This window comes from Lagopus leucura, unplaced genomic scaffold (assembly GCF_019238085.1).
Source record: "Lagopus leucura isolate 7727_CA_CO unplaced genomic scaffold, USGS_WTPT01 Super-Scaffold_100157, whole genome shotgun sequence".
Taxonomy (NCBI): Eukaryota; Metazoa; Chordata; class Aves; order Galliformes; family Phasianidae; genus Lagopus; species Lagopus leucura.
In genome coordinates, this window is record NW_024962334.1 from 8,301,691 (window position 1) to 8,323,141 (window position 21,451).

The following is a 21,451-nucleotide window of genomic DNA, read 5'->3' on the forward strand; positions in this document are numbered from 1 at the left end:
ACATCCACTTTAAAGAACAGGAAATGGCATTTGTTTTATTAGTTTTTTTTTTTTTTCAGGTATTCCTGTTTCTGGTTGTGCATTCAATGCTGTACAAGAAATTGTGAAATTTGGTGGCTCATTCTGGTGTAGTTTCTCTGTTTGTTCCTGCTTGTATGGAATATCTGCATTTATAAGTCATCTGAAGTTAGATTCTAAGAGTGATTTTTGAGGTTTCTAGTGACAAGTAGTGTTTTTGCATGTGGATGGTCAAGAAGTTTTCCTTTGTATAGGCATTTGGCTGCTAACATTAGTAAGAGCAAGATTTGGCTTTTAAGTATAATTGTAACTGATGATAGGCTATCAATATGTTTACTGTAGCCAAGAAGCTTAAGGCTTCTCTGTGCTGCGGTGTGTGGCAACAATTCAGAAAGGCACTCCCACCTTGCTTTGGACTAGCAGTTTAGTTTACAGCAGCCATGTGGCTGCAGCAATGGGGGCTAAGAAGATAAGAAGCTTTCTCCTGCAGCTTAACCAATACTTGGGCATTTTGCTGCTTCAGGTCCCATAGCTGGTTCCAAGTAGAGGATATCTTCACAAATGGTACATGGGCATCCTCCCATACATGCTAAGACCAATATGGTTTGAAGAAACATCATGCAGATATGAGCTACAGTGCCAGAAGTGGTTGTAATGTGTTGTGATGGCTGGGGACCATGTGGCAGCAATGTGCTGCTCCATGTGAGAGCTGCTTTCTGTATCTCCTAGGGAAAGTATGCCACTTGTTTTGTGTTCTTTTTACGCAGATCATGAGCTTGGAATAGTGAAAGAAATATTGTATAGATAAAACTTGTGTGCATACAAGCTTTAAACAGACATGGGATTACTTCCTTTCTCTATGTGACCTTGAAAGAATTATTGTTGGGATTTGTTTCTATTTTTCCAAGTGATAAGAACTGATTTTCATCTGTTCTCGTAGAGGTGCTTGAGTCAAATACTTTTCACTGATTTTAACTCCTCTTCTAAGGTTAGAGGTCAGAACAGTAGTAGTTAAATGTGCCTTTGTGATAAATGACAAAACTTGACGAGAGACTGATTTTCAGAGGATTTACCAAATTATCTGATTAGTGGGAAGAATAGGCTTGTTTGGCAGATTTCTGAGAGAGTTTAGAGAATTGCTTCCTGTTTTCATTGCTGACACTTTTTTTTTTTTTTTTTTTTTTTCCTGGTGCTTGGGCAAATTATATAAACCTTCTTTTCCAGTCAGTGTGCTTCTGTCCTTTGTGTGTCAGCTAAGGACGTTTACTCTTAGGAAAACTATCAGAACTTGGTGCTCGTTCTGAAACTAGGGCTGTTAAGGTGCCAGCAGGGCCTTGTAAGGTTATGTATGAAGGCAAGGGCCGCTCTGAAAGTAATGCCTCCTATTTTACTATGTTGGCCCATGATGTCAGAAGCAAGTGTTGTTGGGGTGGCAGCAGGGGTTGAACCTTCCCACCAATCTTCCATTGCATTTTGTTACCATGTAATAGCTGGCAGCAGGGGAGCAGTCTGACAAGTGGCATCTGGCATGGAACTACATCTGAAGCAAAGGAGCGGGATTGAATTCTTTCGTGTGGGAAAAATGACACCCATTGATGCTTGCTGAGCATTTATAAAGACCGTACAGTGGATGTGTGCACAGTGAGACAATGGGTGGTGTGTTTCAGCAGTGGTGACAAGCCACGTTCCAGGCACATATGCATTTCTGTCACGCTGTAAAATGAGGTTTGTCAATCAGCTCATCTCTAAATTGGCAAATGGCAATCGGGAAGTGTATATTGAGCTGAATATTGGCTTCAGTGTGTTGGAAACAATGGTGGCAATGTTGAAATAGCAAAGTTTGCACCAGTTTAGTCCCGCATTTGTTCACGTGGGAACAGAAGAGCACCATATGCAAGCTTTTCAGGACTTCTGGGACCAACATGAAGCTGAAGGTGACGTTTTCCTGGATCACATCAGTAGGGGTGACTAGATGTGGTGTCTCCATTACAAGCTGGAGTCAAGATGTCAGTCCATGCAGTGACAACATGTGCATTCCCATTGAAGAAGTAATTCAAGGCACAGCCCTCAGAGGGTGATGTGCACTGTTTTTTTGGGATGGTAAAGGTGCAGTGCTTTTGGATTTCCTGGAACCTAGATGAACCACCAGCTCTGACTGCTGTATCACAATGCTGACTAAGTTGAAGGTTTGAACTTCTGTAGTCAGACCAGAGAAGAAGAGAACACTTTCTCTTGTAACATGATAACAGCAGGGCCCATAACAGTTTGAAGACCACAGAGCACAATGCAATCTTGTCTGTGCTGTCCTTCCACACCCACTGTCTATTCCAATTTTGATGCCTTCTGGCGTCCATCTGTCTGGGCCAATGAAAGATGAATTGTGTGGCAGCCTCAATGCTGCCACTGCATCTGTGAAACAGTGAGTTATTTCCATTGGTGCAGATTTTCTGAGTGTGACATGCAAGCTCTTGTTCATTGATAGTGCAAATGCACAGCTAATGGTGGTAACTGTTGAAGAATAGAGTTTTGTAGCTGAGGACTTGCTCAAACAGTGATATTGTGCTCTTTGTACCTGTTGTAGTTTCCATGAAAATAATTAGGAAGCATTACTTTCAGAGCGACCTTGTGGTATCACTGGAATGTAGTGCTGATTAACTAATTAGACATTGGAAAGTATTCAGACATTGTTATGAAAAGTACTGTACAAATTCTAAACAAAAGTGAACATTCTATGTTTTACTATACATCTGAATAGATGTAATACCATAGGATTGCTGGTGGAGGAGGGAAAATATATGATGGGAAGCAGAGTTGTCTTTAAATCACTCAATGTTACAGACTGATTTTGTGAATAATAAAATGGATTTTAAAAAGGAAAAGATATTACTAACGGGTATTCTTCTGTCACTTTTTCTTATTGGGAAATATGTTTGTAGCTATCCCTCCTGCTGGAATAAAGCTACTTACAAAATCACCTGAAACTTCACTTCTGAGGGGGAGGGGGTTGGAAATCATAGAGTGCCCTGGGTTGAAAAGGACCACAGTGTTCATTGAGTTTCAATCCCCTGCTATGTGCAGGGTCCCCAACCACCAGACCAGGCTGCCCAGAGCCACATCCAGCCTGGCCTTGAAAGAGTCCACAGCATTTCTGATAGCATTATGTTATTTTATGAGAAGGGAGTTCAAGTATTTTCATTTAAAAATAAAAAATTGCTTTCTATCGCTAGGCACTAATATTTTAGTGTTTATGTTTAGACAACTTTTTTTTATTTTATGTTCAGTGCTAGGCAGTCTAAGAAAACTCATGTATAAACAATATCCATAAGTGTTTCCAGGTAGTTTTTCCTTATCTTGTTCTGGTACAACAATGTTTTTATGGATAATAAATGTGAACATATAAATACCTCTTCCTTGGAATTGTGCTGCTTTAGTGATCATGTTGCTCACTGGTTTTTGTGAAATGGTTATGTGTTGGTTTGGCTGTGCCTTTAGGGTGCTACGAAATGATAATATGTTGTTCTTGAATAGGCTGTTCAAATAGACTTACTTTTGGATTCAAGGTAAGTTAGTATTTCCTGTATCCTGATTAGTGCATTTGAAATTTAGAGGTGTCACAAGTCTCTGCTTTGGATGGGGGTGCTCCCTATTTTTGTGTGCCAGTTGTAAAGATGAACAAGTCTGTTTCCAGAAGCAGTAGCTATGATGAAGAAAGAATCAAGCCTAATTAGCATAATTAAGGGCAGATCAAATTCAATCTTTGGAGTCTGTAATCATGTGAGTAAATAATTGGTGTGAGAGTAACATGATTGATTAAATGATTTGTGTGTTCTCAATTGAGACTTCATGATCCATCAAACTGGAAAATGTAGAGCAGGCTGCTAATTCATTTGATGTTTTTCACTGCACACAGCTCTACAAAATGGTTTTTGCTCTGCAGCAGTGAGTTGGCTATTGGAATTCAGGTGCTGCCATTACCTTCCTTCTTTGTAGCCCAGAAATTAAGTTTTCTGGTATGAGGGTTGTTGTTTTTTGTGTAGTTGGTTGTTTTGTTTTTTTTTTTTTTCCAATGATCTCTGATGTCATGTAAGTTTTACATCTCTGAACCTCAAATTGCTAATTATTTTATAAGTTTATACATAAATATAGTGAATTTTTCCCATATGTTTTGTTTCATGCTGTCATTGATAGGGGAAAAAAAAATGGACATGATTACTGGTAATGGTCTTTACAGGGTCCAATTCACTGTACTTAAACAGATAAAACCATGATGTTCTGGTAGGTACTTCCACTAGCTTAGGCCAAGTTGGCAACGTGCTTAAGGAATCAAAGCATCTTATCATAGATTTTCAGGTTTAGCTGTGGTTGTGGCTGGTATTTTTGTTACTTCCCTCTCCAGCCCCCCTGCTAAACACTCTTGTCAGGTTCAAGGGACAAATTCAACCACCACTTTTTTTTTTTTTTTTTTTTTTTTCTGAAACCAGCCTCTTCTTCTATAGGCCTGTAGATTTTCTGTGTTTTTAGACTTGCTGACTGCTGGTAAATGGTGTCTGCTTTTCTGATAGACATCCTTGGTATTGTGTGGTGTTCTGTAGCTGCGAACTTGTTCTATCAAATAGTGTTATTGCACTCTTTGCTGTTGTTTCCATGGAAATAAATAGGCATTACTTTTGGAGTGACCTACATACATAACAGATGAGGATGTGTGCAGTTTGTGTGCATGTCATTTTCCCACATAACTTTGTTTCTTGCTGTCTTATTAGCATGTTCCATTTTTAATATATAAATGTCTTCACATTTTGTAGCAAAAAAGCTTCTTCTCCTGTATATAGCTTGAAGTTTGACTCTTTCCAATAGGTGTTGCTGTTGATTCCTAGTATACCATGCCTTCATTTGCTTGATCTAGCTTAATTCAGCAAATAACTGTGGATTTTCATATTCAGGAGAATAATCTCCAGTGTATACATCTCATCAAAGCTAAAATGCTTTTGTAATGATCCATAATGAATTATTTTCCTTGTGTTTGTTGTGTTTGTGAGACATTGATAGAGAAACCCCATATGTTGAGTTCTCCCTGAGGTTAGAAGGAAAGGTTGATTCTTGAAGTGCAGTAGGTATTAAGGCAGCCCTACAAATGGGCTATGGGGAAGCAATAAAATGTGATAGTGAATGAAAACAAGCCTACTTATGTGTAAACTAACACCTATCTTTATAGGTGTTTCACTTTTTGAAGAATTAAGTACATAGAACATCTGAAATAAGTACTCAGGAAGACAAGCATGTTTAGAAGAAGAATAGGTGCAAAAAGAAAAATGAAGGGGGAATTAACTTAATAATAGGTAGTTGTTTAAACTAACATGTTAAGTATTTTCATAGTTCTTCTCTGCAGTTCAGATATCCTTTAAAAACCTGTGATTTCCTCATGTTATGCTTGAATCAATCCATCAGTAGTTCAAAAGATTTTTTTTATAAAATTTAAAGTAGTACATTATTTTTTTTAACCTTAAAGGGAATTTTTATTTCTTTTAGGTTTTGTTTCTGTTTATAGCTTTATTATATTTTGTACAACTTCATCTTATATGAGTTTATATAGCAAGTTCCCCTGTCTAGACTATTCCAGGAAAATCTATTACTGTTTGCCTGCTCCAGACTGAAAGGAGGTTCTGACCTTTTGGTGGGCACTTAGTTTGTAATTTGGTTTCTTAGCTTTGGGAACTTAAAGCAGAAGTGTACTGAGCTATGTTTCTTGATGGAGGACAGCAGCAGCAGTGAGGGGGCAGGACTGTTTGCCACTGGAGACTGCCCCAGGACTTGAAGAGGCACACAACTGGTGTGCAGTCTCTTCTATTTTTCTCCAAATTGCAAATGTTTAAAGTTTTAAAAAGTTTTCAGTGCAAAGTTTCCAGATGCTTCAACAGTTTTGTATTTGGTCTTTTTTTTTTCTTGTAATCATAAAGCTCTTTAGTATTCACATACTCTTTCATCACAGTCTGTTGCAGCTTTTTTAAAATAGAAGTGTTGTGCATAACCTTCAGGATATCATACCTTTGTAATTAAAATCCTCACAGGTTTTTTTGACACTCGCTTCCAGTTTAATTTTCAGAGCAACCCTGAAACTCTACGTGTCCTGAAGCGCTGAGCAGATTCTGCTGTTGGCACTGCTGACTCTACATAGGCGGTGATGTAGGGCTGTTATCAATCGGGAATGAGATGCTGTGGTTAGGAAACAAAAAAAAATCTAAACCAACCACTTTGTGCTGGGGTAATCCGTCTGTGAATTTCAGATTTCCTGCCTCATAGAGGTTACAAAGGAACTGCAAAAATTGCAGAAAAAAAATGCAGGTGATCAAAAGTCTGGACAGGCCACTGTAGACGAAATTATTCTTCAGTGGACTTTGATCTGGAAAGGTGATGACTGAGGGGGAAGTATGATAGCACGTAGTCATGAGAGGCTTGTAGAGGTGAATAGGGAACTGTATTCCTGCTCACTGTATCGTCTAATGTAAGAACTGTATTATAAGAACTAAAGGAAACTTGTAGTTGGTATCTTAAAAAATGACAAAAGCAGACACAGCTTCCTGTAGGGTGAAGATCAGCTATGAACTCAGGGTGCATGAATTCTCCAGAAGGCTAGACAAGTTCATGGAAGAAAATTCCATTGGGATCTATTTCCATTCAAAAGATCTGCTTCTGGATTAAAGTCCTTGGGCTGTGAATTCCTGGAGGCTGGAGAGTGTCCTGTGTACCTGGTTTGTGCTGTAGGACTGCTATTGCCGAAGTGCTGTAGATGGGTTGTTGGACTAAGCAGACTTCTAGTATGTGTGGGAACCTTTTAGTATGTTAAGCTTTCAGTTATTAACTATAGAAGGTTGTCTTCCCATTCCTTCTTCTGTGTGAAACTGGATTATTTTTAATGACTTAAACTGATTGACTTATTTTCTGAAGGAACAGTATTTCTTTGATAAAATAGCAGATTAAAAGTAAACAGTGCTAATTTTGATTTACGAGGGTAATTTTCCGTCTGTGCTGATTATTTGATTGGATTCAAATGTGTTGATGTTAATGAGTACATGAATTACATTCAGATCAACAGTCATTCTGAGAATTGACAAACAAGTTTTGTCATAAAGTTTCTGTTCAAGTTCTCACTTCTACTGGCACATAGAGTATTTAATAATGAGCTTTTTTTTTTTCAGTCCTTTAAATCCAGCAGGGCTTACGTGTGAGCATTGACATAAGTGGATGAAGATTCATTCCCAATTTTGTAAATCTCAAATTCTCATCTGCTTTCTAAAACCATTCTCTGAACTCAAAAGCCATTTATTACTCGAATGTTTTAAAATGGAAGCAGTTCAACACTTTCAATCGTTCTTGTTGCATTCTATATTTCCCAATTTCTTTTTACTTTGGTCACCTCCCTCCCCTTCAAGACACGAATATTCTTCAGCATTTAGAATTGTAGAATCATTTGAGTTGGAAGGGACCCTTATGGGTCATTTAGTCCAACTGCCCTGCAATGAACAGGGACACCTACAGCTACATCAGGTGCTCAGAGCCTGGTCCTTGGATGTCTTCAGGGATGGGACTTCCACCAATTCTCTGGGCAACCAGTGCATCACCACCCTTACTGTTTAAAAAAAAAATAAATAAATAAAATTTAAAATATATATATATATACACACACACACAGTAAAATCTCCTCTTTTAGTTTTCTGGTTTTCTCCTGCCTTTTAATTCAAACAATGCCACAAAAGTAGTTAATCTTCTGGAATGTTAGCTGATTCCACTGTGAGTAAAATTATCAATCCTTTATCCTCTGTCCCCTGATCTGCCTGCATCAGCAATTGGTAATTCTCACCTACTGTTCTGTAGGCTTTTTTTTTCATTCTCAATATCACAGTGCCTGCACCTTGGACATGTTTTGTATAATTCTTTTCCTATAATCCATTTGTAATTTTGTGATATTACTTCACTCACATATATGCGTATGTGGGTAACTCCAGAAGTAATGCCTCCTATTTATTTGCATGAAAACTACAACAGATACAAGGAGCACGGTTTGATAGAGCAAATTCTCAGCTACAAAACAGTATTTTTCAACATACTTATGTGCATTAGCTATGTATTTTTGGAAGTGATGAACGAGAGCCTGTGTGCTGCAGTCACAAAAACCTGTACTGGTGGATGTGACCCACTGTTGCCCCTGCTGAAACGCACCACCCCTCACTCACTGTGCTCACATCCACTGCTGGGTCTCCATAAACATTCAGCAACTGTCAACAAATGCCAATGGGTGTCATTTTTTCTACATGGAGGAATTCAGTTCCACACCTTTGCTTCATACGCACTTCTGTGTCAGACACCATTGTATCAGACTGCTGCCATCTCTTCCACAGCAACAACATGCAATGGAATATTGGTGGGAAGGTTCAACCTCTACTGCCATACCGCCAACATCTGCCTCTGATGTTGTGGACCATTATAATAACATAGGAAGTATTACTCTTGGAGCAGCCCTCGTAGGCATAAACCAATATGTAGATGTGTCATTGATGTATGTTAGAATTCTCAGCACTTTGTGAGCTGATAACGGTGCTCTCCATAGTGAATCATGGTGTAAAAGGGAAGAAATGTGCCTGGTCACTGGAGATACGTAGTTGATTTTGAGCCCTGGATGAGGTGGTGGAGCAGGGTGATAATGTTGCAGGGTAACAGGGCAGCTCATTTACAACTGCTGCATATCCTGAAGCTGGCCAGAGTGCAGCCCTGCAGCCTTTCCTCCACATCAGCGTGGCCGCTTGCTTACACATGGCATCAAGAGGCACCTTCAAACCTTGTGAGTAGGAGGGGCTGCAGCACTGTGCTGGAAACACATGAAGCACAGATGCTGCAGAAGGTGTAAATGACACATCTTCCTAACTCATGATACTTCGCAAGTCTAGCACCCAGTGCATCTTTTGTGATTTAGAAATTACGGGGGGAAATCGTGACCATACCATAGACATTTTAAATGGGTCATTTAGAAGTGAATCAGTGTCAATGAAGATGTTCACCCAGTTATTTGTTCCTACATTTTTTTCCTTTTTGGTGTTGAAACAACACTGAAGCAAAATCTCATACCTTCCAGACTTTGTGTCTGTCATTCTGATTAAGAGCAGCCTGGTGATTTACTGTTCCTACAGCTGTAAGGCAAAGAGAAAGCATTTAGAAAAATAGATACTGAAGTAAATCTGAGATCCTTACTTTACAGAGCAGGAGTTATTGATTGTGTGACTGAAATTTTACGGTGACGTTAACGCTCTTCTGCCAAATAACTGGTGTATCTCCTGCTTTCATCTGAACAAAAATTGATGTAAAAATGAGGCAGTTGCTGACTGTACATTTATTGACCAACTGCATTTTGATGACTAATGTAATAAGTGATTGTGTGCTTCACAATAGCACTTGCAAAAGAATATTGGATGTCTGTGAATGGCTTCTGGCTGGCAGAGGTTCCATATTATGCTTCTGAACTCTGATCATTTACCTGGAAATTTGTCTGTTTCGAGTTCAGTCATGTGAAATGCATTCCTTATGTTAATGTCTTCTCAAAGAGCTCATGTTGAGGGATGATAATTAGATTTTAGTGTCACTCTTTCTTGAAGTAAAACAATTTGAATCTTGAATATTCTGCTTTTTACTTTGTTTTTAATTACAGTCAACTACTCAATGGCTTGCATTACTTGATTACTAAATATATTTTGTGTTATAAAGTGTTTTTGTAGATAAATCTAAAAATCACCATTATGCTAAAATAGATCTGTTGTCAAATATATGTAAAAAGATTAAACCTGCAGTGATCCAATCTTAGTTTACCCACTGTAACTTTCTAATCACAACTGTAAGCATTAGCACTGTCTCAAGGAGTCAGCTGATATTTTTTCAACCTCCTTTTTTATTTCTAGGCTTGTCTTTCAGTTCTCTTATGCCCAATACAGGGTTCAGTTCCTGCCCCTTGCTTGCTTTGAGCAAGCTGTTCTCTACTATCCATATGGCTGCAGGAAGAAAGACTGTGCCCTAGAATGGTTTTCTTTCTTTTTTTTTTTTTTTTAATTTACTTGGTTGCTTTCAAACTCCTGCCTACCAACTGAAACAATAATCTATATGAGCATCGTGGTATTAAATATGGTGACTGACAGCTTTTGTTCTGCAGACTGAGAAAGTTACTCTCTGGCAGCTGTGTAAGCTGTGCTTGGTGGGTGATGTTGCTTCTAATTTTTCGTTGCAATGTCAGGTAATAAAACATCAAGCTTGGAATTAAACTGTGTACAAGGACAAAATGTATTTCTCTGAGGTACTCTACTCATTTGAGTAAGCAGCAAGCAAAGGGAGCTGCACGAGGGCTGGTAGTTCCTCTCATTGCTGTGGAGAGCCAAGGACTATTCTGCAGGCAGTCTATTATTTACATCAACTAAATATTGCAAAGTCCCACATTTGTTTGCCCTGCAAGAAGTTCTGGAGCAGGATTTAAATTCAGGGCACGTAGCTATCTTTAGGGCTCACATCTGGATGGCACCGCAGGAGCATATTGCTGAAAGCAGAGTAGCGGTTCTGATGGTAACAATGGAGTCTGAGAAAATACTGGATGCCTGAATAAGATGCCATTAAAAAAAGGGGGAGAGAGAGGGATGTCTAATGCAGTCCATTTAATGTAGAACTCTCCAGAGAGAGAAGTGGGGATTATTCCTGCTGCCCTCCTTATTAAAGACTGGTAGAGAAGATGCTCGTTGGGCAAATGGCATCTCCGTAACAGGCGCTCTGTTACTCATGAATACATTTCTAATTATATCTTAATGATCTCAGCCACAAATAGGAAAACAAAAATCTTTGTCTCCCAGAGTGGTTACCTTAGTGGCTGCCGGATTGGCAAGGCGTAGGTTATCCATCTCCTCACACTAATCCCGGGGGACTTCATTGTGAGCAATGAGATTTGTTTATGATGGCGAATTAAATTGCTGTAAAAGGTTATTTCAACAGACAGTTGGGAAATCATAATAAAATAATTTAGTAAAAATGGGAGCTAGAGTATGCTTAATGAAACATGATTAGATTTAATTTTCTTGCTATTTCAATCATTAAAGGTACATTATCCATTCTCAGACCTCATTTGGGCTCTTTGCCACAGACCCACTCTCAGTAACAAGCTGAAAGTTGCATGTTCCATTAGGGTATGAAAATGGCTAATAACACCACTCTCCTCTCTGCTTTTTTACCAGTTTGTATGATATATTTTAGCTCTTTTCCTCTTTCAGCCTTTTATTTCTTCTCACGTCTATTGTACATATTTTTCAGTGAGAATAACTGTTCATGAAGATAGTTTGAGTGAAATGAAGTAAAACACTAATGTCATAACCTTAATTACTTTCAAATGAAGTATGACTAATTAAAATTTAACTCTTTTGTTTATTACAAGCACCTAACAAAATCAATGTGTTAGTGAGTTCATATAAAACATGTTTCTGTGCTATCTTAATCCACTAGTGCAATTTTATTTTTTTAATATTCTTTTCTATTATAGTGCAGTGGGACATTGTGTGACATTGTATATGGGATAAAATTTCTGTCTGGCCCCTAGTGATAATAAAAGTAATTCTCAATGGTATTTTATGTCTCTCTTAGCATCAAAATACTACTTTGATCTAAAAGCATCCAGATCCTTTTCAGGCTGTGAGCTCGTATGAGAATAAAATTACCCTGTCTGTGGATGGCTTGGGAAGAGCAGCAGCATCTCCCCAGTGGGAGCTGGTCATGGTTTTGTGGTTTTCAAGACCTGAATGTGGTGTTGGAAGGAGGAGGTTGTAGGGCTGTATGTTTTGTGATATTATTCCAATTAGGATGTAGGTTTCTCTGATGAAGGCATCTTGAGCTCAAGGTCAAATTTCTGCACAAAGTGTCAGGGTTGCAGACAGAGGAGAAAGATCTCAGTTAATGAGGAATCTCTCGGGGGAAGGGGCCAAGTGCAGACCCTTGTTCAGCACCACCCAGAGGGAATGGTCTACAATGGATCTCTCAGGCTCAGAGAAAACATTTTGACTACCAGGCATGACGTTTTAATTGCATCTCTCACCGTCTCCTACTGAAGTTGTGTTTATTAAATTTTTCTTCTTAGCACAGGCTTTTAGGCTTTCACTTACAATGTGGGGAAATGGAATCATAGAATCATAGAATGTCCTGGGTCAAAGATCATCTAGTTTCAACCCCCTTGCTATGTGCACGGTCACCAACCACCAGACCAGGCTGCTCAGAGCCACATCCAGCCTGACCTTGAATGCCTCCAGGGTTGGGGCATCCACAATCTCCTTGTGCAACTTGCTCCAGTGTGTCACCACCCTCCAAGTGAAACAGAAGATCTTCAGTCTCGCATGCTTTGTATGAGGCTGTGAACCACTGTGGGGTGCAGGTATTGTGGGAAGTTAGGGAGCGTCTTGGTGTGGACACTGAGGTGGAAATGTGTTGTGAAATGTTGAACATCAGAGGGAATGGAAAGTCTGGCTCTGTTTTGAAATGACGTAGAATCTCATATGGTACATTTTCAAATATCGCTGAACTCATTTCATTTGAGTGTTGTACATCATAGTTAAAATAACTGACAAGAAAGTGTGTGTATATATGTATATATTGGCATATATTATAAGTGTTTTGTTTCTCGTCTTCCTTGTAAAGCAATAGACATAAATTATCATCATTAGGTATTTGTTGACTACTGAAAAGAGCTAAGTGGAGGGGCAAGAAAAGCTCACATTCCTTGGCGCTTGAAGGAACCATGTTTGCAGTGCCTTCTCAGTGTATTTGTCTCCTGTATTTCCAGGAGTAACTTCCTAAACAACGACCAAAAGCAGGAAAGTTTGTGAATGCAGCCTGTGCTTGGAAGACAATGTGCTCTGATGACTGGAGAATCTCTCTATCATGACTAGAATTTATTTTTGTAACCTGTACCAATTTTCAAACTTGGATACCTGAAGTTCTTTTATTGAATCGATGCAGTTGGCACCTAAATAGATATTCACTGGAGTGAGTGGGGTGAGAATATGAGGAAAATTAAAATAAATCATTTGCAGATTGCCTTGGAAAGATGTGCAGATTAGAAGTGGAGTCCAACAAATTGTTTACAACAGTAATAATAAAAAGCAGAAGAACTTCCTCAGAGAAAGAAGTGAGGCTCATTTAGAACAGTTTCCTTTTTGCTAATGTTATTCTTTCTTGAATCTTGTATAGGAGATTAAACAATGGATCAAAAGGGAATAAACTATGTGTGAGAACATATGTGGCAACAAGAAATATACATTCTTTTAAGTCATGGCACCTGATAGTGCTTTCCAAATGCTTTTGAGAAGCAGAATTGTTATTCTTCTCTTGTATTCCTGTAGGTCTGGGTTAGTCCCAGCATTTAAATCTAAACTTGTACTCTTGCTCCTGTTTGGAATGTAGGAACCAAGAGTGAGTTTTTGGAAGTGGTGCTCAGCTTATGTTGGTCAATACACAGAGTGCTTTGAGAGTACCAAGGAGCAGCAGCTGATTGTGTAGGGCTGTGAGAATTCTGTGCCATGAAATCTGCAAACTGTGTGCTGCCTGGCACGATTGAGATTGCCAGCATGGGAGCAAGACTTAGGCCACTCCAAAATTCATTGTGCTAGGCTCTCTCAGTTTACTTAGTGAAGCTGTTTCTATTTTCTGCCTTTTTCTTCCAAGTTTATTATCCTAAACGATGGGGACTATTAGTGCTTTATGTCTGTGAGTTATATATATTGTAGCTGCTTTGTGGGAACATGGATGTTGTTACTGATGACTAAACACGGATACCTTTTAAGTTGATAAGAATAGTAATCTATTACCACGTATAACACTGTTATAAACCTCATATTGCAAGTTGGATTTGATTATTATTTTTATCCTTGTTAACTATCATTTCTTTCTCTATTTAACTTTCTTCTCATCAGTTCCTGTTTAGATGCTATTTCATAGTCAGCATTGCTAGCAGACCACTGCCAGCTAAGGAATCTGTCGTTTTCAAATATCAATGAATTCCAGTGGCTGGACAACATAACTTCCATGGCTGAGGCTATGAATCCAAATTGTGCCTTCCAGCTGTTCACCAGTGCAGTTTTTGTTTCTCTGAGAGCAGTGAGGTTTCTGATGCCTGTCTTTTAGCCTAGATATCACAAATACTTTTTTTTTTTTTTTTTTTGTAAACTGACATTGAGAGGTAGAAAACACCTAAAGCTGTCCACAGTTTAAAGACACGTGTGCAATCCACATAGGAGAGCTTTAATCAGAAGTTTCACAGAGGCATACGCACAGTTAGGACTACTATAAATTCCAATCTCAACTTCAAATTCTGAATCTTTGCCCTGTTACCATAGTTCAAGTTGGTTCAGACCATTGATTTTTCACCATCATGCCAGCTCTTTTTTTCCTAGGCTATATAGACACAACTTGGCATAAGATGGTGATGATTCCTCTTTGAGTTGAATGAGCACCAAGATAGCACTGTAACATATGGGCTGTGAAGAGTATTTGTGTAGCATACATACTGTTTACCAGGGTGCCTTAACTTGAGATGGTTGAGAGTAGAGATGATATACCAGTAATTTATGGAAGAAGAAAGTCCACGGTTTCCACGTAACCTTTCCCTGCGTTTCACAGAGATACTGTAATACACCAAAAAATATTTTTAATTTCCTGGATTTGTAAATATTTTATAATTCGATTACAGTGAAGATTTGAGTATGTTTATAGTCCTAAATTAGATCATATTGATGCTTGTTTTCACTGTCCAGTCTTCTGAAAACAACAGTGCTGAAATTGAGGAGATGCTGCAACCTTCTGCAGTGTCAGCAGGGAGACTGGTGATTTGAAAGGGAGTTGTTATAACTTATGTGTTGGGCCCTGGCGGGTCGTCTTCCCTTGACCATGGATATTAAAATAAAGAAGCACCGTGATTGTATGTAGTTGTTTAGCAATTTTCTATTGACCCTTAACCACTGTTTTATTAGATGTAGCTTTCATACACAGCTAGCAAACAGTTTATAATTTCTCTTGCCTTGTCTATGTAGTACCATAGTATGATTATAGTTTGCTCAGAGCATAATTGCTTGTCTGTCCAAGCCCATGGCTGGAACATGAAAGAAATGCACACTGTCCTGTGTGATAACAGCGCTAGCTGCATTTCTTTTCAGTACTTCTGCCAGTCAGTTCACTGAGGAGCATTGTTTGCCCTCACTTGTTTCCTGCCTGGTGGCTTGGTGCCTGGTTATCAGCTAACAGGAGATGAGGCTTGCTGTTACAGGAGTACCTTGAGAGGGAGGGGCTGGGAGCTGAATTTGCTAGAACATTGGTGCATGCAGTATATATCCTTAGGGCTGAGTAAAGTGCTGCTAGCTCATAGTTTGATTGCTAAATGAGTTTGTTTTCTAAATATGCCCCTCTATAAAACACAAAACCCTGAGGAACAGGTGTCTGGGATTAAAAGGGCTGCCTTAGAAAGGTAGAGAAGAAGGCAGAATATGGCAGCCTGTTCCAGTGGTCTGTCACCCTTACCTAAAGAAGTTCTTCCACACTGTGTGGAAGTTTTGGTGTTCAAGTTTTAGGCTGCTGCTCCTTGTCCTATCACTACACATCAAGATGAGCCTGTCCTCATCCGTTTGCCTCTCACTCCCCTTTAGATATTTATAAACATTAATCCGATCCCTTCTCAGTCTTCTTTTGCCCAGGTAATGAGGTTGTCATCTCAGTAACAGAATATTCAAGAGATGCTTCCTTTCATTGGAACAGCTCCTTATTTTTTCAAGTAGTTTGAATTTTAAAAATTATCAATGTTTTCTCTTGCTTTTACTATGTAAAGGTGAATTTATGGAAAAAAAAGTACTGTGAACTAAATAGTACTTCAAGAGCAGAAAGCATAAAACAAAGGGTAAAATAAAAAAGGTAGGTATGTTAATATATCTTTCCTGCTATGTTTGACATCTCCCGTCAACCAAACTAATTTCTTGTAGGAAAAAGCATCCTTTCAGCATTCAAACAGGTTCAACTTCTCTGTGTTACTTTGTCAGCCTGTGACTTCACATTCAACACCTTTTTCTACAACACCATTGAGTTTTAAGGTAGTCTGTGAATGTGAAGAGTGAAATATTCAATTTGAGATTAAGACCATGAATATTTTTCCTTTCCTTTTCTACTTTTAAAGAAAAGTCTACTTTTTTTTCTTCTTTTTTTCTTTAATTTTTTTTTTTCTTTTTTTCTTTTGTTAAGGAAAACGTAGCTGGTATTTTAGCCTGGATGTTGCACAGCTCCGTGGGTGGTATAATCACAGAGTCATTTTCAGTTTCTGACTTAGCTACTAATTTAGCAATTAGTTAGGTGTAGAAAAGTGAGTGGGCTCCAGGGGAAAAAAGACAGTGACCTGTTCCTTAAAAGCTAATGATGGATTAGGGGACTCAGAGGATAGGAGACCAGTGTAAAAATCCATGGGTAGCCCAATTTTCTGTGTCTGACATGAGTGCCTTATTTTAGTGCCCTGTCCTATTATCTTAATCAGGATATGTCTCTTATAATTTAAATAAACGATTCCGTTCTGAACACTTCAAAACTTTTCCAGTCAAAAATTTTAATGCGATCCTTTGGATAAGTCTAATGAATCTGTGTTTTCCAAATTAATAACATCATCAACAAATTCCCTGAACTCAGCTAAGCTTCTTTCCTTGCAATGTCAAAGAGGCTGTCACTTACATCAAAGCAAGTCAGTGTGGAAAAGGAATGTCAGTTGATTGGTATCTGTCTGTTTTCTGAAGTTGTTTAAGAAGTAACTTTGTATTGATGCTGGAAATGTAAGTCTGAGAAGTGAATATTTTGGAATGGACGCTTCTTGGTGTAAGGGCTTGTTGCAGCTCCCAAGTGACTTTGTGGATCAAAGACGTCGCTGATACTGGGGGATCTCCATGGCATTTACAAATGTACGGTGCTAAATATGACATTACTGCTTTGTTGGTATCAGTTACTTTTAGGGGGCTTGATTGCTTCAAAGCATGAGCACTTTCAGAGTGCCAGGATCTTCACTGATTGGATGAAGCGTCTTCCTCCGGAGTAGGATATCCATGTTGCTTCTTTTCCACAGTCTCTTCAGAACAAGTTTTTCTTTTAAAAGTTTTGTTCACAAACATTATCTTTAATGCTTAGGAGGTTAATTGCTGTAATCCTTTTTAGATAATGGAGAAAATTATGTTCTTATAGGAAATTCTGACAGTTTATTTGAAGTAAAAGAGCTTGGCAGTACTTGCAGAGAGGAATCTCAAGCCCCCTCTGTTGATAGTAAAGAACTTTGCCTCTGGGAACTTGTTCTCCTTTCTCTATGTTTTTCAGAAGCAGAAAGAGAAGCTTTAAGGTGTCGTGGGTGTCAGAAATTTATGTAAAGCTCTGTAGGAAGAAGAATGGCATTTAGTTTAGAGATTAACCGCTGAGTTGCTTTGCACCTATCTGTATATGTGAATGTAGGATTGCATGGCTGGTTATTGTGCAGCAACAAAATTTATCCTATGCCTTTGTCCAAAAATTAGACCAAAGATTGTACATTAAATTTACTGAATCAGATCAGGAGTTTCTGTGCTCCCTTCCTGCACCCCCATCACAATTTGATTCAGTGAAAAGATCTAACAAACTTCAACACCATAACTTACTTGTTCTTTTTTGTTTTTTTCTTTTTTCTTTTCTTTCTTCCCTGTTTTGTTTTTGTTTTCTTTCTTTCTTTCTTTTTTATTTTTTTTTTTAGGATTAAAGGGGGAAGTTTTTCACTGAGAGGATGATGAGGCACTGGCACAACTGCCCATAGAGGCTGTAGATGCCCCGTCTTTGTAGGTGTTCAAGGCCAGGTTGCATGGGGACCTGAGCAGTCTGATCTGGTGCAGATGGCAATCCTACCTGCAGCAGGGAGATTGGAACTTGTTGATCCTTGTGGTCCCTTCCAACCTAAGTCATTCTATGATTTTCCTTTTCCTTCTCTCTCTTTCTCTCTCTTTCTTTCTTTCTCTCTCTCTCTCTCTCTCTCTCTCTCTCTCTCTCTCTCTCTCTCTTTCTTTCTCTCTATTCTCTCTATTCTTTCTTTCTTCTTACCTTTTTTCTTTTTTTCTCTTTACCTAGTAAATATAAAGCAAAAGTAGGTACCAAATGCTTAGGATTTGGGACCCTGGTAGTGTCTGCTAAAAGTATTACATTGTAATTTTACAAGTACATCGGTATCCCGGAATCATTCTCCTTTCATCATGTGAAAAGTAGTGTTGTTGACAAGTCTTCATATGGTTTCCCTCTTAGTAACTTTGAAGATGTCTACCTCTAATTCTGAGCAGATTTAAGCATTTTTCTCTTTATATTGCTTACAAACCTCATGCTTGCTGCCATGGGGCAGATTTATGTTCCTTAGCCCACTACTTACATTTTCTTTCTTGGTTTAGCGTGATTTATTCCACCTCCAACATGTTGAAACATGAAGGAGGAAAGGTATTTACTCTAAGAAGCACTTTGCATGATCTTGACAGAAACTGGTTTTCTAAAAGCAACAAATTTCATCTTTTCATTCCACAGAGGCAACATTCCTTACAGCTCTGTTTGTTTAAATATCACCTTTCCTCCTTACGCCTCGTGAAGTTCTGACCATTAGTGCAGAAGAATTGCATGTTTGTCTCCAAGATAACAAGGAACTTGGGGAGATGAAAAGGAGGCAAGAAATGAGTTTCAGAATTAGAAAAAGGAAAAAAAAAAAGATTGTTAGATGTCTGAAAATATGAACCTGTGTAAGATAACATAGTAGTACATTGATGGACTTCTGAAAAATATTGTGTAATTTTATATCACCTGCTGCAGTGGGTGGGAGAGTAAATTCTATGGCCATCTCTTTCTGTTTGCTGATACCTGACACTGTGGGATTTTATTAGTGGCCTCCTATGTCCTTCACTTCTTAAAAATTATTCCTGTTACACTGTCCCCAACCAACTCTCCTTGAGCACTTGGTGACTAAGAGTACAGCTTTTATTTTTTTGAGTATTTAAGCAGCATTCTTTTTGAAAGTTACAAGATTTCTCATCTACAGGTGTGGACTGAACATATCACTGTTGTGACCCATCCAAGAAGCATGGTTATTCCAGAAATTGTTTGCTAGCTTTGTAGTAGCTCCTTATGGCATGTCATAGGAAAAGGTTTATGAACACCAGGTCTGTAAAAACTACCCTTGAGCAAGGCTATTTTTTGAAAAGCATGATCACAAGAGAGATATCTATTTTAGACTGTTTTTGTTGTTGTTGTTTTGTTTTTCCTGACTTTTATCATGAAAAAGCAAAATAGTGCTGGGTTAAAATTAGAGATCTGTACTTAAATGCTTTCAGCTAATGCATTGACTGGTCTTTGCATCGTAAGTCACAAAACGTTCAAGGCCTGTTTAGTCTGTTCATAGCTGCTTTAAATTTGTTTCTCAGTGAACTTTATCATTGTCTAAACAACAGTACGTAGGCTACTGTAAATGTCCCTTGTAGGCTACATGCTAATAATACTGCTTTCCTAAAGATTGGTACCACTGTTACATGCCAAAAAGTTTTTGATCCTCTATTTCATGCATACAAAATAATACACTGTATCATAGTAATCTAGGTAGAATGCAGTATTAAGTTGTGCTCCTTGTGATGTCCTCGTGAGCATCAACGATGGTCAGTCAACCATCAAGTAAAAATTGTATCTTTTAGTACATGTAGCTAGGCTGTGGTTCACTTCTGTAATTTTCATCTTTCAATGGATTTCCTGTATGAAAATCAAACCTCCTCCTTGTTATGTCCTCTTTTCTTCCTAACTCACGTTCATAGCTCATATATAAGCTTGGGAAGGAGAGTCCCTGTACAGTTAATCATTCTGATTACACTGAATGAACAGTGCTGCTGTGGAACACTTACATTTAATTACAGCATATCTGCAAAAATAGCATTTAGAGCCTTTGTTTTTTTTAGATTCTTAGTTAAATGAGTTGGAGAAAGGTATGTGAAGTCTCACAAATTGGTAACTTCTTACCACAGTTGCTATCTGATCTTTTATCTAAAATGTAATTAAAATACCATAGTCTACCTAAGCTGCCCTAATATACTAAAGGAAGAGAAGCAGTAGCTTTAGACTATAGTATCTTAGTTTCATACTCCTACCTTGCTAATTCATACCCTCTTACCTAACTGACTTTAAAAAATACTTCAACTTATGTCTTTTGTTAACATGCAACCCTTCAAAATGAGAATGAAAAGTTTAATGGCCTAAATACAGCGCAGTCCCATTTGAAAAGCCTGATTTATCTTCTGTGGCTCTTTTTTTATACTAATATTTCCTTGTTGTGCCCTTGATATTTTATAGCTGTCCTTTTTAAGCACTGAAGCAATTAGTTTTGAGAAGGCTGATTCTTCAGGGTCCAGTGCTTTCCTGCCTTTCATTTGCTGAAGCTGTACATTTTAATGAAGTTGTTTCATCTGTGTTGCCAAACACTAGAATTTCGCTTCTTCAATTCTAATTATCTCTGCTGGCAAATGCTATGTTTTATTAAAGCTGTCAAGTGCACTGTTCATTAAATATCCAGTCTGTGGTGCTGTGCACACAAATTAGATCAGCTTTGCTCCTTGATAGATTATGAAGAAGTTACATATATTTTTTTATATTCTAAAATCTACTCTATCAGCAATCAGTGACGACTTAAGTAAGTAAAGCATACCTGTAGCTTCTTGAAACCCAGTATCTTGTCACAGTGTATCTGTGATACATACATTAAAACTCTAGTATTCCAGCTGAGTACACTTCTTATAAGATTATTTTATTCAGTAAGTGACTGTTTTGTTTTCACAATATACGTTTCCATCTTGAATTCTAGTCTGTATGTATTTGGGGTAATGTAGGTTTTTGTTGCTTCTACTTTAGTACAAGTAACAGCTTCAGTATCAGTCTTTCACTAGAGGGTTGTGTACTGTAATTGATCTTCACTAAAAGCAACGTTGGCTTCATTTTAACAGAAGTCACCTGATAAATGCAAAAGATTGCTATCACAAACAACTACCAACTTTTATTATAATTGCATATTTCAAAGGGGAATTCTACTAGAAGATGTTTACTTCAGAAATATATGAAGCAGTAGCAAATACTTGCAAGAGTCATCTCTTATTTTGGCACTTCTAGAGTATTTTGTTTTTATTAATTTTGTATTTTCTACGTATGTGTGTATAATTATCTTGTACAACACCAACTGTTTTTGTTGCATCTGTGAAAGGTATTGTATTCCAAATGTCCTTTTTGAGAGTTAAGAAGATACTCTGATGATAGATGAACAGGTGAACATGTTGGTCTTTCCAATAAATGCTTTTCTTACCCTTCAGCTATCTGTAAGCAATAACTT

At 38.2% G+C, this 21,451-nt stretch overlaps 1 protein-coding gene across 5 annotated transcripts in view; it reads left to right on the forward strand.

Moving 5' to 3' along the window:
- ULK4 (unc-51 like kinase 4) overlaps positions 1-21,451 on the forward strand; it is a 211,960-nt gene that overhangs the window by 96,436 nt on the left and 94,073 nt on the right. The window contains exons 32-33 of one of the 5 annotated variants that reach the window (XR_006181932.1): positions 60-172; positions 1,509-2,517. The exons of 3 other annotated variants lie outside the window; for them this stretch is intronic. Coding sequence is in view for 1 of the 2 variants with exons in the window: in XM_042889036.1 (XP_042744970.1) it covers positions 60-107 (48 nt within the window). In the remaining variant the exon portion in view is untranslated. Of the gene's footprint in view, positions 1-59; positions 507-1,508; positions 2,518-21,451 lie in introns of those variants that run through there. One more of the 5 variants, XM_042889036.1, reaches the window with a different exon arrangement.